At 35.2% G+C, this 15,285-nt stretch overlaps 3 protein-coding genes across 5 annotated transcripts; 1 reads left to right on the forward strand and 2 right to left on the reverse strand.

Annotated features, from left to right (window-relative positions):
- The first annotated feature begins 239 nt into the window (after nt 1-239).
- On the forward strand, nt 240-2,029 carry LOC147286722 (protein trichome birefringence-like 42). The gene is made up of 4 exons (XM_086242712.1): nt 240-649; nt 748-922; nt 1,014-1,198; nt 1,531-2,029. The coding sequence occupies exons 1-4, from the start codon at nt 240-242 to the stop codon at nt 2,027-2,029; spliced, it is 1,269 nt and encodes a 422-aa protein (XP_086098838.1).
- Nucleotides 2,030-2,324: 295 nt separating this feature from the next.
- Nucleotides 2,325-7,453, reverse strand: LOC147286723 (uncharacterized). 2 transcript variants are annotated; one of them, XM_086240628.1, is made up of 6 exons: nt 7,278-7,453; nt 4,783-4,961; nt 3,727-4,444; nt 3,536-3,640; nt 2,989-3,161; nt 2,325-2,816 (listed from the first exon to the last, which is right to left on the reverse strand). In XM_086240628.1, exons 2-6 carry the CDS (start codon nt 4,876-4,878, stop codon nt 2,619-2,621), a joined length of 1,290 nt encoding a protein of 429 aa, XP_086096754.1. In that variant the 5' UTR covers nt 4,879-4,961; nt 7,278-7,453; the 3' UTR covers nt 2,325-2,618. The 2 variants fall into 2 exon arrangements, with proteins under 2 accessions (XP_086096754.1, XP_086096753.1); XM_086240627.1 differs by having other exon boundaries at nt 3,536-3,646; nt 7,278-7,451.
- A 1,489-nt stretch (nt 7,454-8,942) lies between these two features.
- LOC147286724 (Adaptin ear-binding coat-associated protein 1 NECAP-1) lies at nt 8,943-12,544 on the reverse strand. Of its 2 annotated transcripts, XM_086241214.1 has the most exons (8): nt 12,083-12,543; nt 11,504-11,535; nt 11,295-11,395; nt 11,108-11,180; nt 10,880-10,911; nt 9,816-9,906; nt 9,552-9,663; nt 8,944-9,454 (listed from the first exon to the last, which is right to left on the reverse strand). In XM_086241214.1, exons 1-8 carry the CDS (start codon nt 12,185-12,187, stop codon nt 9,140-9,142), a joined length of 861 nt encoding a protein of 286 aa, XP_086097340.1. In that variant the 5' UTR covers nt 12,188-12,543; the 3' UTR covers nt 8,944-9,139. The 2 variants fall into 2 exon arrangements, with proteins under 2 accessions (XP_086097341.1, XP_086097340.1); XM_086241215.1 differs by lacking the exons at nt 9,816-9,906; nt 10,880-10,911 and having other exon boundaries at nt 8,943-9,454; nt 12,083-12,544.
- Between the last annotated feature and the right edge of the window lie 2,741 nt (nt 12,545-15,285).

A 15,285-nucleotide genomic window follows, 5' to 3' on the forward strand; every position in this document is an offset into this window, starting at 1 on the left:
AACACTTTATAGAAGTCTCATTAAATGACTACCTCTTTATAGCAATCTCAATAAATGGCTACTGCCTCTTTATTTTCCAAATTATATGGAACTCTAAAGGGTATTAAGGCCATATATGTCATTTAGAAATTATTAGAAGTTACTTATTTTTATCATTTTTTGGACCTTTTGGTGATATCCAATTGCTCATATTTAAAGAATATCACAAACCATGAATCTCTCTTCAGCTTAATCCAGCCATGGACACCAACTCCCCCATTAGTGAAGGATGGAGGCTCTGCACATTTACAAGCTTTATAGGCTGCATCATTCTTATATTCTTTCTCAACCACAGCCATGACAGTGTAAACCTGTCATCAACGCTTGGGAACATAGCCATAACACCAACAACAGCATCAGCCAATGACTCAGATTCTAAAGTGCAGTTCTTGCAACTAGAAAACATCAGTGAACATAAAAAACAGATAAATGAAGAAGACAAGTGCAATATATTTGACGGAAAATGGGTCTACGATCCGAAGGGAAGTCCTCTCTATGATGAGGCACAATGTCCATTTCTTAGTGACCAAGTTAGCTGTCAAAGGAATGGAAGGACAGATTCCATGTATGAGAAATGGAGTTGGGAAGCCAAGGGGTGTAAGATTCCAAGGTAAGCAAAAAACTGATTACTTTTAATCCAAGTATGTGTCAAATTGTTACATATTGCTTTGTTGCAGCCAATATAGACAAAGTTTCTATGGTTGTAAGGTTGAACAGAACAGATATGTTAGACAGACTTAAAGGAAAGAGAGTGGTCATAGTTGGGGACTCACTCAATAGAAACCAGTGGGAGTCGTTAGCTTGTCTTCTTTACTCAGCTCTGCATCCCTCTCAAGCCCGAGTTGATGTTCGAAGTGGCACCTACAAGGTCTTCATATCAAAGGTTGGTTTAGTTTCATTTATATCACAGTTTTTTTAAGATCTTCTCCTACTGAACCTTTATAACTGTGAGAGTCTTGGTTCTCTTACTGCAGAAGTATAACTGCTCTGTTGAGTTCTACTGGAGCCCATTTCTAATGCAACTAGAAATTGACCAAGAAAGTGGTGGTAGAATTCTTAGGCTTGACAGACTCTCTACCTCAGCAAAGAAGTGGGTAGGGGCTGACATTATGGTATTCAACACTGGCCATTGGTGGGTGCACCGTGGGAAGATCAAGGCGTAAGTCTTTTCTCTTTCTTAGTTAGGGTTTCTTCTAGGCCTTGGAAAACTAACGCTCTCTAAACATTTTGAAAACTAACCTGTTTCTGGACTTGGAAGCACCAAGATATAGTCAGTATGCGAGTCAAAATGTGATTCGAGATCTCGTATCCACATCTCAACCCGCATCTAGACTTGATCTTGACATAGTTCAAAACATGTTAGCTTTCCAAATTTTACCAAAAAACCAAGGGTGTTTTCTAATGAGCCCATGTAAATGTGAACCCTACTTTCTTTTGGTGTGTCATGTGTGAACTATTATAGAGTTTGTCTAATGGAAGTCAGATTTGCAGGTGGGACTTGTTTCAATATGAGGGGAAAACGATGGAGAATCTGGAGATTGAATCAGCATTGGAGATGGCTATGAATACTTGGGCACGTTGGATTGATCGAAATGTGGATGTGACCAAAACCAGAGTCTTCTTCCGGAGCATTTCACCAGACCACAAGGGAAAGCAGTGGTGCTACAACAAAACGCAACCCAACATGGATGATTCCTATGAACCAACATTTCCCAAGAAAATTATCAAAGTCGTTGAGAGAACAATACAGAACATGAAGAAGCCGGTGACATACCTGAACATTACAAAGTTGTCTCAGTATCGAAGAGACGCGCATCCAACGGTTTACGTGACAAAGCAGTGGAAGTTGTTGTTAGCTACGCAACAAAGACAGCCAGAGGCTAATGCTGACTGCAGCCACTGGTGCTTGCCTGGCCTGCCAGATACCTGGAACAGGCTGCTGTATGCAACTTTGGTCTTGGACACTTCTCCAGTCATTCTTAGTTCTTAAGATCTGGTTGTTTGATCTGTCTTGAGTGTCAATATACTTTGTTCTTCAATAGGTTGCCTGAAACTTCAGACCAAGTTTTGACTAGGAGTCTAGGATCAAGTACTATATCATGCAACTTTTGGCTTCTGCTTTGATGCAATAGCCCTGTATGTTCTTTAGCCACTTTATCATTCTTTATAAAGGAAGATATTCTAAAAAATGATTACCTTCAGGGTTAGGACCTTATACCTATGATGTGTTTGATAAACTTCAAGAAAAGAACAGGGCAGTCCAAATGCAACCAGAGCACAAAAAATAGCATAGCAACATAAACACTGGTTTTTACCATATAACTAAATAGTACCCAACTTATTAATAATGCTGGGTACAAGTACAAGTAGGTCTCATATGGGCTGATCATATTTGTAATATAAAAAACATTTTCAAGTACTTTATATCAGGAAGGCTAAATAACTTTTAACATACTCAACAATAGAGCAGGAGAGCTTTGGGCATTTTACCCACTTCGTTATAATTTTTTTCCCAAACTAGAAATTTTGGACAGCACCTTGGTGGAACAATTATTTACACAAGCTTTTTATGAGGGCACCTAGAGAATCTCCCATTCAGATTCACAAAAATCTTGATCTGGTGATTTCATCGTCTCCTCCATAGTAATAGAATGCAACTGACCCTCTCCACTTTCTAAATTTGATTTTGCATGATCCCCGTACCATAATGCAAGCTGTTCATATTCTTGCTTCCTTGCTGACCTCATTCTTGAAGCAAAGGCTTTATGAATTTTTTTCTGGAAAAGAATTATCAATTAAAGAACCTAATGTAGAGAAACAGGTTGGTAAAAACAATATATATATATATATAGAGAGAGAGAGAGAAAGAGAGAGAGAGAGAGAGAGAGAGAGAGAGAGAGAGAGAGAGAGAGAGAGAGAGAGAGAGAGAGAGAGAGAGAGAGAGGGCACCTTGTAAGGCCTACGTTTGCCTTCCATGTGATGAACAAAAGGAAGTTCCTCACCAGTTACCATCACACAAGTCTCTTCAAGCTTTGCCTTGTCAGATTGTTGAATGGCTTCTGTTCCATGTACAGAAACAGTACCACTCTCAGTTGCATCCAAACTGCACTCATGTGATTCCCCTGCAAAATTTGACAGTCATCAGTTACTACATGTACAAAGGGACATCCAAATTATCATCAACCAGTACAACATCTCGAAAACCCATTTAACTGAAGTACATAAGCCTACAAGTGCATAAGAACATGCAAATTATCATGAATCAGTGCAAAAACTGGATACCCCATAAAAGTAAAGAGCACAAGTTCATTACAATCAAAAACCAAAAATAAATTCGTTCTCCATCATTGTGTCTGAGTTATTATCTGAAAAATCACTTTTCATTCATTGGTTATCAAAAGTCTGAAAACCAACATCAACAAAATCTTGCCTCAACTCAATAACAAGAAAAAGAAGGAAAATGTTATGCATCTGGATGAGATGTTACTCATGGTACCCGGATGAGACGCAGAGACCTCCTTGTCAGCATATTTCTCATACTGTCCTTGTCCATTCTGAGAAGATCCTACTAGAGAAACCACCCCATTGTTCAAACAAGTGTCTGCAACTGCCAAACCCAAAATCAGAGAACAAAGAGCAAGGGTGGTGAAAAACAATACACTTTTTTAGGGTCCAAAAAATAGTCACCATTTGATTCTGCCGATAAGCCACTGAAGGATAAATCTAACATTTCCTTCCATTTGTTCCCATCCGTTTTATCCAAAACAATCATATCAGATGATCGGAAATCAATTGAACGATCAGCTGTACACTGGCTAGCATTTGCAATCAAACATGTTTCTCTAACGGAGTCACATGCCATACCTTCAGCTGTAGATGGGGTTATAACTGTATCTGTTTGGTCACATGAAGCTTCATGGATTTCATTTACAATTTCACGGAATGATGATGATACAGGAGTGATTGCACGTGGCAGTCTGTCCTTGATTGGAGTTTCTTTGACAACCAAGTGTGTATTAGGATTCATGCTCCCATCATGGTCATGTCTTGAGTACAAGTCAGAACATGCTTCTTTGACACAATCCCCGGAGGATAGTGTGCAAGAGTCATACGTGTGCCGTCGATGGAACACTGATGTATGGTCTACAACCTTATCAACAGCCATTACCTCTGAATCCCCATTTAATTGTTCAACATCAACCCTTATAGATTCTCCTTTCTTGCTAATCTTTGATTTTTGAAAGTTATCAACATTAGAATGATGTTCTACTGGAAACCCACAGGCTAACTTATTCTCTGGATCCAATGAAGATTCAGAGAGCAAATCCTGCATTACATCTGCATAGAACTTTTTAACACTAGCCCCAACAGTCTGTACCTGATTCTCAACAAATTTAACTGTGTCCTGTCCCAAAATAATAGAATGAGCAATAATATAAGTTAACAGAAGGAAACTACAAAGTCTACAAGAGCAACTCAGGAATGAAATTAACAAGACTACTGTCTCAGATGATCACAGTATCACATAAATCACATCCATATTTGACAGAGGATACTAGTACAGATGATCATAGCTATAGTTGTAAAAAGAAAATACCACTGCAAAGAACAATAACACAAGAAAAGCATGTCAACAGGCACTGAAGGTAGGAGGATGAAGAGAAAGAGAAAGAATAGTTGCAAAAGTTTTGATTAATACTTGCAGTCCAGCAGTCTATTGCATCCAAGCACAAAAGGGCTTACCTCGTACATATTTTCTTCCACCTCCAAGCACATAGATTCGAATTTCTGGTATACACACCCAACCCAGGTTATACCTTTTACATCCATAGTGATCATAAATTAATCTTCACAGAATAGGTGTATCGCTTCTTCTATTTTGTAGTTTCGATAATCAGTTCCAACATCAAAATGGTACTCATCTGCAAGATATTATATGAAATTTAGAAGAAGCTAAAAAAAAAAAAAAAATCCATAAGATGTTGTTGGGTACATTTGTAAGATTCTAGTTATGGGAAAATGTAATTAGTATTGAAAAAGAAATATTATACCAAAATGATGCATGATTTTTCTGGTGCTATTGCGTTTATTCTTTCTACTGATAAGTTTTTACTATATAATTATTTTGTGCTATTTATGTAAGTTTTATTTAAATGCTTCAATTACTTAAAGAAAGAAGAAAAAAAGCCATTTTCAATGTCTTTAACAAAAGTATAGAGATATTTGTAATAGATGTTACCCAAAAATTTGAGCAGTGAAATCCATTTGTCAGTGGACAAAATGCTATTACTTAATTTGCCAAAAGAGGTGCCCAGCAAACGAAAAAGCCAAAACATGGTCTAATTCAAAAGAAGCAAATAAATCACAATACATATTCACTTGGAACACACTTCTAGTTTAAATTTGGTAGTCATGCTCTGACAACACATAAACCAATTTAATAAATATCTCCCATAGAATGGTCAGGCAATGTTTGCCCTTTAAGTTCATGCTCTGTAAATAGCAAAGAGATTCTACTTCAAAAAGCACACTTTCTTGTGATTTACATGGCATAATAATGCAAGAAACAAACAAATCCTAAATTTTGAAATATAAATAAAATAAATTCACACATCACACTTCAACACGGAAAGTGAAAAGTGAAAAGGTTCAGCACTTAATTAATTAAGTGCAATTGATAACATATTCAATTTACCATTAAATTTTTCAATGACTTTGATAACACAAAAGTTAGTATTGAACATAAAAAAGTCACCAAAAGTATTAAGTGATCTGTACCCTGCTGAATACTAAATGTTGAATATCAGAATATGTAAATTTTATTATCATTGCCTTCATCATCTAAATAAATTAAACCGATGTCACCTATACATTACTATGATCATTGCCACCAATGACATAGATGTTGTAACAACTGTTAACACCATCACTTCTACAGCATATCTATGCCACCATCACTGTTGGCACCACCATCACCACTGCCACAACTGCGACAATCACCTAAGCCCTCCTTACTACAATTGTAGCAACAAACACCACTAAAATCAACATCAACATCACCACCACCACTTCCAACTCTTGCTCAACATAGGAATAGCCAAATCCAGATTTTCACTACCACCATCATCGGCACAACCACCATATCATCTACCCCTCTACTTCACAATAGCTAAAACATCAGTTTCTCATCTAAATATCTTACTAGAATTATTCTAATTACTAACCAAAATTATTTCTTGAATCTCAGTTCTAAATTATTAGTGCTTAAAACTTCAGCACTAACTATTCAACAGTGCTTATGTTTCAATTGTATCACCCTATCAAACAACTGAAACAAGGACTATTATCAGTTATCATGTCATAAGGTTTGATAGATGGGTATACCACATGGCTGTCTTAATTATTAGAAGTTTTTTCTAACTTTTTATTTTTTGTGTTTTCTTAGAAGTCTGAACATTATTGACTGGTTAATTTCTCAAATCCAAAAAAAAATTCAACATGGTAGGCTTGCAAATATATGGATAGATTATACAGACAATGAATATGTGTCGCAGTGGGAAATCCAATGATAATATATGACTAGAAGTCTCAGCATCCTATAATTACTTTTTAAACAAAAGAAGAGGCCCCAGTATTCAAGAGACTGTACAAATAAATAAATCATATACTCAGGAAGCAATAGCATAAACGACCCTTAACTTGAGGGGGGAAAATGCAAAACAAAGAAAAACAGAACAGGTTTTTCCCAAAACTTCCAGGCTCAAAACCAAAACAATCCATCTACAATTAATTGAACCCAGCTAGAGTAAACCCTTTAATTAATTTACTATGTGCCTCTCATAATGCAGAAATTCACCCAAAACTCAAAAGGCATAAAACATAGAACCATAATTAATAAAAATAGCTAATTTATATGATTTTCCAGATATTTTGGTACAAGTGGAATTACCAAGATGAGAAGGGTGACAAAATTAGTGTTTCAGAAAAACAAAAACAGCTTCACATCACAGCCCCAGCATCATACAAAAACTTTATACCAACCCTAAGTTACAACAAAAACATTCCATATCTGTAACATGATAATTAGGAAAAAAAAAAAGAGAAAGAAAAAACAGCACAAATGATCAGGAACGAAACTCTTCAGCAATCATTGCGGAAATTGGTAAAGACTAAAGAGGTATGATCGTACAGCAAGAGGGTTGATGATCAAGTATGAAAATTGAAGCTTGAGGACTTACTTGTTGTGAAAGATGGTGCAAACCCAGAAGCCAAAAAGCTGAGAAGTCAGAGGTTAAGCATAAAACCCAATTTGGTTTTGGTTGGCTTTGCTTGTAAAGGTCTTAGAAACAATATAGGGCTACTGAGACCCAGAGACGGACCACAGAAGAAATATGAAAGAGAGAGGTACAAGAAACGTAAACACACAGAGTCACTTGGCTTCTTACGGCCTTTATGTTATTACACGTGTTTTTAAAAAACTTTTGGTCGAAAAAAAGAAAAAGGAAAATAATAAGTTATACTTATACCGAATATCTTACTAATTTCAATTTGTTTAGGAAATAAAGTTAAGGATCATGGCATTAAAAAACGTGGGTCAACTAGATATTACTTATTAGAGGGTTAGATACTAATTCGGCACAAAAGAAAGTTGAAGTAAAGCATGAACAGTGTTGTAGGTTTGTCTATTTTTGTCATCACGGGACAAGTTATATAATAATAAAAATATATATAAAAATAAATAACTGTATATGATCGTCTTATAAATTTTTTATCATTATAAACATCGAAGAATGCTCTAAAACTAATTGGTTAGTAAGTTAATACGAAGTTAACCATATTTTTGGGATCATCACATAACTAATTTCATAATTCGAACCGTCAATTATTTAGGTCATACTTCAAAGATCATCATTGCAAAAAATAAACTAAATCAGAAATCATTTAGTCATCTAATTGAGATCAAATAAATAGACGATGAGTGTTTTCAATAAAAGCATATAAATAGTTGTTGTTATAATCAAATAACTAAATGACTTCCGATTTTGGAGATTTTTTATAGGGATAATCTTTGAAGTAGGACCTAAAAAATAGACGGTTCAGATTTTGAGATTACATTGTGCGGTGGGCCGAACAAGGTAGTTAGCTTTGTATTAACTTACTAACTAGTTAGTTTTAGAGTATTTTTGTATAAACATCTTTTGTTAGTTATTGTTTAAATAGTTATACATATTATTATTCAAAAGACTTTTATTTAATTAAAAACATAGAACTTGTGAGTCTATTTTCTCCCAAAAAAAACTTGAGAGTCTATTTCAGTTCTTTATTTTATAAATTATAACCACTAGATGGATCATACACGTTACAACGGTAATTATCATCTCATAATTAAATGAGGTTACTTGCCTGAAATTGAGGAAGGATGACAATCAGCTAAAAACTCTACTTAAAATAAGGTACAGGAATAGTTTTGGAATTGTAGATTTCATTCAAAAATGATAACATGGCTTATATTTTCTGACGAGGAAGAGAGTCAAAGGACCTCATTTTGAAGTTTGAACGTGAGAAGAACTGGGGCCTAAATTGTTCCTAAAATAAATATAGACAATGAAAAATCCTTCTAGCATAAGCTTTAACAATTATAGTGACCAATTTCCCCTTTGCTGTCTTGACCTTCATTTAGTGCACTGATATATGTACTTTGGTCCTAAATCCTAATAATTTTCTTCGTTTATGAATTATGAGAGCCTCAAATATCACAGCACTTTCACATTGTCCACAAATTGCTGCATAGCTTGGAACAGATGAAGTAACAATGTGATCGATCAAATCATTGTGATTTGATTAGTAATAAGGCCAAGTATGAAGGTCAAATATTAAAGGGGAAAAAAACTACAAATAAGATAAGCATCACAGTAATTGGGACCAGTTTGTTTAATAAGTAACTTCACATTAGTTAGTTTGTAACAAGATATACAACAGATCAATTAAAATTTTGTCGTAAAATAAAATCTAAACCATCAAAACCCCAATCCATCCAAAACCAAAGACATTCAGGCATTTGAGTATAAGCATGTTTCATTTCATAGTTTATAACTTTATATTAAACAGCTGCCTGAAAATCCCCAAAGTCGTCATCTGGTATATCTTGAGTGCTTTGGTCTTCAGAAGAATTTGTTTCTTTCAATTCTTTCGAATCTTCTTTCATTGATTCTGGGGCCTCATGTTTAGAAGTTCCCTCAAGATTGAGATTTGGTGGCAAGTTTGAGGAAGACTTCTCAACAATAGTAGGTGAAAGTGGTGCTGGGGGAGGTGGTGGTGGTTTGATACAAATCAAGGGCTCTTTTTGGTTAACCTTGTTCTCTGGTGAGGAATTGTTCAGCTCAGAAAGCTTGGGCTTCACAATTTGAGCACTTTTCTGTTGACACCAAACAGAGAGAAAGTTCAATCAGAGTACTCCAGGAAGTACCATGAATCAGAGGACACAGATGACAAGAAAATGCAGATGCACTTACGCTCTTTAATTGTAGTACAAGAGTCTCCCCCTCTTTTAAACTGTAATCAACTGAGGAAGTTTGCTGAAATTTCTGTTCCATCTCTTCTGCAGTTTTCTTTTTGTTCAGATATCTTCAAAACAATTTAGAAAGACACATGAGCTTGACTGATGGATTTTCATCTTCTAAGTATATATGCAATGCAAAAGAAAATAACAAACTTCCAAAATGATGTAGAAAAAATGAACATGCAAAAATTGTAAGAAGGGCGCATATAGGACGCACTTCATGTGATCATGCAAGGCTGCTTGGAAATCATAAGCTTCTGTTCTTTCTCGAAATCCTATGCCAATGAAAGCATGCCGAAGCCGACCATCTACATAAATTTCAGAGTAATGAGGATCATGCATGAACAAATAACTGGAAATATAAATGACAGTGAAAAGCAAAAATTGCTTCCCTGATCTGGCAAAACATTTTGTGAAAGCAGGATACTTATAGGCCTCAAGAGGTAAAATAAAAATAAAAATGAGAAAAAGAATAAATAAATGTGGCATCACAATTCTATTAAAAAGAGTCGCACTATTGGTCTATGATTTGTGGCATATCATCACAAGGTGGTAACGCTATTAAACTTCTAGCTACAAATATGCTCCCGTGTCTAACATAATTATGTAAAATCCCACATATGCTGCACAACTGAAGAAAATGTCTCCTTCCCTTTTTGTAAAACATTGAGCTGCAATGTAAATGGTCCTTCCAGTGAAATCAATTTAGATTTGCACAGGCCTCTTTCATTGTGCATCAGATATGCATCTAAACCAACTACATCATAGAAGTATAGCCCGACCTTGAATAGGCATTCCAGTTCCTATCTTTGAGAAACCACTTACGAAAGCAGGGAAGTTGTATATGACAATGTTATTAACATAATAGCCTAAACCTACAAATGCATATTCTTGTAACATAATTTTTTGTCATCCGTGTTTCAAGGTAGATTGTTCCCATCTACGATATTCTATCCTACCTTTGTCCCGACCAATATGCACAAACGGAAGGCTTGTACATATTAGCCCTCTCTCACTAATAGAAATCTATTTGTAAGTTTTAAAGTCATGTCCACATACCGGACAAAAAAAAAAGTCATGTACACATGGTTCTCATGCCTAGTACGGATATACATATATTGATGCACACAAGTTTTTCTCCAGTGTTGTATTGCAACAACCCTTGAGTGGTTTATCTTGACTTAAAAAATTTCTTCTCCCAATATCTTCTAAAGATCCAAAAGGCTAACAGGATTCATTAAAAAAGAGATCTTAAAACAAGAGGCAGGTATAGCAGCTCACCAATGTTCTCCTCTACGCGAAGAACAAAATATCTGCAGAACAAAAAGGCAATTTTTTTTGACACCCTTTAGATACTAATCAGAATGCTAAAACTAAACTTAAATAACTTTCTGAGGCTCAATAAACTCAATCTAAGGAAATCGTCATGTGAGCAATGTTATGCATGATGTTTTAACATTTAAGAATCCAATAAAGATGGGCTCCAGTTCAGTGAGAAATAGGACAAACCTGCTGCTATCAATTACAGGTTCCACAGGATGAGGCTCCCCATTTCTCAAAAATGCCCGAGCATATAGTTCACCTATTAAGGATATATCATATTATGGAAGAAGAAAAAAAAAATGTTTGATACTACAAAAGGAAAACGTACAACAAAATTTTTATCTTATAATAGGTGAACTAAAAATATTCTCACCAGTGTTCTTATCTTCAAGTCTGATAATGCACTCTTCTCCTTTACTGATGACTTTCAATATCCCATCCCATACCCATTTGTTTACATCCCATTCATCGGCCCTGAAATAAATTTCAGAGATGTGATAATTGATAACATTGCACCAAATTAATCATAAATAAAATGTTTGATGCATATCACTTCTTCTATTTCGATGAGTTGAGCAAAACCTGTATGACGCTGCACTTTTCCTCGGTGGTATCTGCATAAACAATATAAAAACTTTATCTTTATATCGAATGACAAATAACTTCAAGAGCCATAAACAAGAGCAACCATACATTTCTCTCATGTGAATTCCAATTGCACCAAAACCATTAGTGGTTTCTTATAATTACTTGTAATTTAAAACCCATGACTTTGCATACCTTGATAGATCTAAAACAAGCACTACTAAGTTACCAACTGAAAAGGGTCTTACTATCAATACTTGAATTAGCAAAAGATGAGCAAAATATGTCAATCTATTCCACCATTAACGTAAGTTTACAGGCCAACAAAATTCATTAAACGATAATAAAAACTTAAACTAACCAAAAATGAGCAAAAAATGTCAATCTATTCCGCCATTAACCTCAATTTACACTCTAACAAAATTCAATTTACTATTACATGCATTGATAATCGTGGAGAAATCTAATTGAATTATGCATTCCCAAAATACCCATTAACAAAATCACTAAAAAATTCAAGAAAACACACGGATTCGGACACAGCATGTAAATGATGAATATGAAAATGGACTATACCAAGTAGACATAACATTCAGAGACTTGAAAAAGAACAAGCTCCAGTGCTTCAGCTTCGCTCTCTTCTTGATCATTTGGTACCCTCTGTTCCTTCTCCATGTACATGTAGAAAGAGAGAAAGACCCAGATTGGGATCGGAAACAGCAATGAAATGTGAATCTGAAAATGGGTTTCTTAGGGTTGGGACTTGATGGGAATTTGGTAAATTGATTTGCTTCTTTTGGTATTAAAGATTGATAGCGAGGAGGTTTCTAGCCTCTCTCAGACTCAGCTCCCTTTCTCTGTACAGAGACGATCACAGAGCTCTATATCAGAGTCCTCGTCAGTAAATAGAATAACTATCAGGAACCGTTGTATTAGATTACTTGATTGGACGGTTGTGATCAGAAAGAAGGTCAAACAAATTAACGGTGTAGATGGAGCCAACGTAATTGATTTGGTAGAGACTAGAGACTAGAAAGAGGTTGCTTGAACGTGTAGGAAGTGTCATTCTATTGCTGGGAATATCCACTGGATACGCAGCCACAAGGCTTGGGTAAACTAATTTCTTCCCCTTCGAAAATAAAACAGGGGGAGGGAGAGAAGCATGGGATGATTTGTGTACAAATTTGGGTCGAATTTTGATAGAGATTAATATCAATTTAGTCCCCAAACTATTATATTTATATCAGTTTGATCTTCATACTTCTTATTTAAAAAATTTAATTTTCAATGACACCGTAAAATAGACAACTAGCCACTCTAAATACTCCACCTAAGAAATAAGAGTTAGAGATTAGGAAGAAACTCACTCTTCATTAAACCAGGAACTTCATATTTCTTATAATCTGAATTGCCTCCGAATCAAGAGGGAGGAGGATTTAAATAGACATGGCATGGAACAACCTTCCACTTATAGGTTATATCAAAAGTCTATATTTAATACCTAAAGAGACACATTGAACTTAAGAAACATTTATTAAATGATAAATTAACCAAGAGATAATTATTTTCAAGGTGCTGGACCAGATTTGATGTCACTAAACTTTTTTAATTTTGCCAATTGAGATTGTTCAGTCAATTTACACACTTTCCGTTCAAAGCTCCGTTTGCATAAAACTATGTGTCAATCACGTGCCTTCATTTTTTAGGGCAGAATGGTCACTCTAAACTATATCATAACTCCACAACGTAAATTGACAAAATTGACTGAACAACTTCAATTGGCAAAATTGAAAAAATTTGGGAACTAAATTTTTCAAATTAGAAATCTAGGGACCAAACTAATACATATAAATTTTTCAATTTTATATGGCACATTAAACATACTCATGTTTAGGATTACAGATACATCAATATTGTTTTTATGACTGTAATTTATTTCCTCAAGTAGTATTTTGTGTGTAGTATGTTTAGCATTAAGGGTTGAAAATTTTTGTTTATCAATTTATCTCATTTGCTGAACACTATCTCATTTTCTAGTATGATTATGAAGTTGTAGCTGTTACTTTGCATTTTGTTTTGGCACTTGTTTGTTGCTTCAATTCTTAGTTGACATGAAACAACAAGAAATAAATTTTTTGTTTCAAATGCAACCTTATACGTTGTTGGGGTTCAGGGACGGAGCCAGGATTGAAAATTTGGGGGGGCTGAAACTTAGTGAAGAAACACCATTAAACTTAGCCCATTACAGAGACGAAGTTCTCTCTCCAATTTACGAACAAACATCATTGATTTCTTACCTGGGTTTGAACTCTGGAGAGAAGTGTGGAGTTAGTGAAGAAAAATAGATGAGCAAACTGATTGGTTGCTCTGAAGCCTGAAGAGGTCCACACAATGAACCGCTAAAGACTAAAGGCTGAAGCAAAAGAAGAGAGAAGTAGGGGAGAAGGAACAACATATCGTGAAATAAAATAAAGGGAAACAGAAAGCCTCAAAGGAAAATAATGGGCTGGAGATCAGGAGATGGGTCATGGGTGGGGGCTGTACATTAATAAGGGAAACTTAGAGTCCAGTTCATTTTATGAGTCTTTCTTAGACCAATACCGGTAATGATTTAAGGTTTTTAATTAACTCCTTTTATTTTTCTTCTTTGACGGCTTTATGTTAGGTTTTAACTCCGAAATTTTGGGCGGAAAAATCTAACATGCAGCCTCTACAAAGCCCACTCTACATCCTAGGAGGGGAAATACCCTTCAAATCGGGGAATGACTTTATTATAAATTAAAAGAATTTTCTTATAAATTAAAAGGACTTTATTATGAATTAAAATGATTTTTTTATAAATTATTATGAATTTAAAGAATTTTTTTATAAATTTTAAAACATTCTCGGTCTCCATCTAAAAACTGTTTTTCTAAAAGAACTAAGTCTAATTATTTCTATTAATAATGGGTATTTGCCTACCTTGGGTGAGTGGGTGATGCATGTTTCATTGTTTTGTCTTTTTTTTGGGGGGGGGGGGGGGCTATGGGCTTATTCATATATAGCTATTTAAAAAATGAGGGCAGGCTTGAGCACGCCCAGCCCTCCACTAAGATTCTTCCCTGTTGGGGTTATTGATAACATGCATTGGAAGTTGTCTTTGGACAAAGTATCTTAAAAAATGAGGTAGTTTCTATGTCAAACTCTAGATTTAGGGTAAAAAACTTATCTTATTCTTCTCCTTATTGGAGCTATATATATGAATAAAATTACATGTAGCCTTGTTAAACAACAGAAGTAAGGAAGGTAATAATATATACACATAATTACAAAGTCCTACTCACTCAATATTCTGCACCTACGTACTCTTAGCTAGTGCATTTGGTGCAATGGCTAATTTTCTTGTTTCCTAAGCTTTTACTTGGCATGACTTTTTTTTTTTTTTTTGAAAATAAAACATATCATTGCATTAAAACAGCCAAAAAGGCAGAGAGAATACAAAATATAAGCCCAAAGGCTTACAAGAAAACAAAAACCCACAAAAATGGAGCAGAAAAACCCACAGAAAATATAAGATCTCATAACATCGGTATCGAGCAGATACTATAACCACCAAACGGAGTCAGAGAGACACCGTAGGAATTAGCGAACTAGTCGCGTTTGGGTTCACGATCCTACCAACATCTCTAAGTCGAGGCTGACAATAGCGCAAAGTGGCAAATCGGGCAGTAGTAACCGGTGGAAACATGATCGGTACCAGCGAAAATAATGACTTCCTAACACCTTATGATGAGCGCCAG

This window comes from Dryas octopetala, chromosome 4 (assembly GCF_963921425.1).
Source record: "Dryas octopetala chromosome 4, drDryOcto1.1, whole genome shotgun sequence".
NCBI lineage: Eukaryota > Viridiplantae > Streptophyta > Magnoliopsida > Rosales > Rosaceae > Dryas > Dryas octopetala.

Bases quoted from the DNA above. Each gene is read 5' to 3' on its own strand.
- LOC147286722 (XM_086242712.1), top strand. From the start codon at position 240: ATGGACACCAACTCCCCCATTAGTGAAGGATGGAGGCTCTGCACATTT. The intron at 923-1,013 runs GTTGGTTTAGTT...CTCTTACTGCAG, and splicing joins ACAAGGTCTTCATATCAAAG to AAGTATAACTGCTCTGTTGA. The intron at 1,199-1,530 runs GTAAGTCTTTTC...TCAGATTTGCAG, and splicing joins CACCGTGGGAAGATCAAGGC to GTGGGACTTGTTTCAATATG.
- LOC147286723 (XM_086240627.1), bottom strand. From the start codon at position 4,878: ATGATCACTATGGATGTAAAAGGTATAACCTGGGTTGGGTGTGTATAC. The intron at 4,445-4,782 runs GTAAGCCCTTTT...ATTTTGGGACAG, and splicing joins TGGAAGAAAATATGTACGAG to GACACAGTTAAATTTGTTGA. The intron at 3,647-3,726 runs GTGACTATTTTT...TGGGTTTGGCAG, and splicing joins CTTATCGGCAGAATCAAATG to TTGCAGACACTTGTTTGAAC.
- LOC147286724 (XM_086241214.1), bottom strand. From the start codon at position 12,187: ATGTACATGGAGAAGGAACAGAGGGTACCAAATGATCAAGAAGAGAGC. The intron at 10,912-11,107 runs GTTTGTCCTATT...TTTGTTCTGCAG, and splicing joins CCTGTAATTGATAGCAGCAG to ATATTTTGTTCTTCGCGTAG. The intron at 9,907-10,879 runs GTGAGCTGCTAT...AAATTTATGTAG, and splicing joins TCGCGTAGAGGAGAACATTG to ATGGTCGGCTTCGGCATGCT.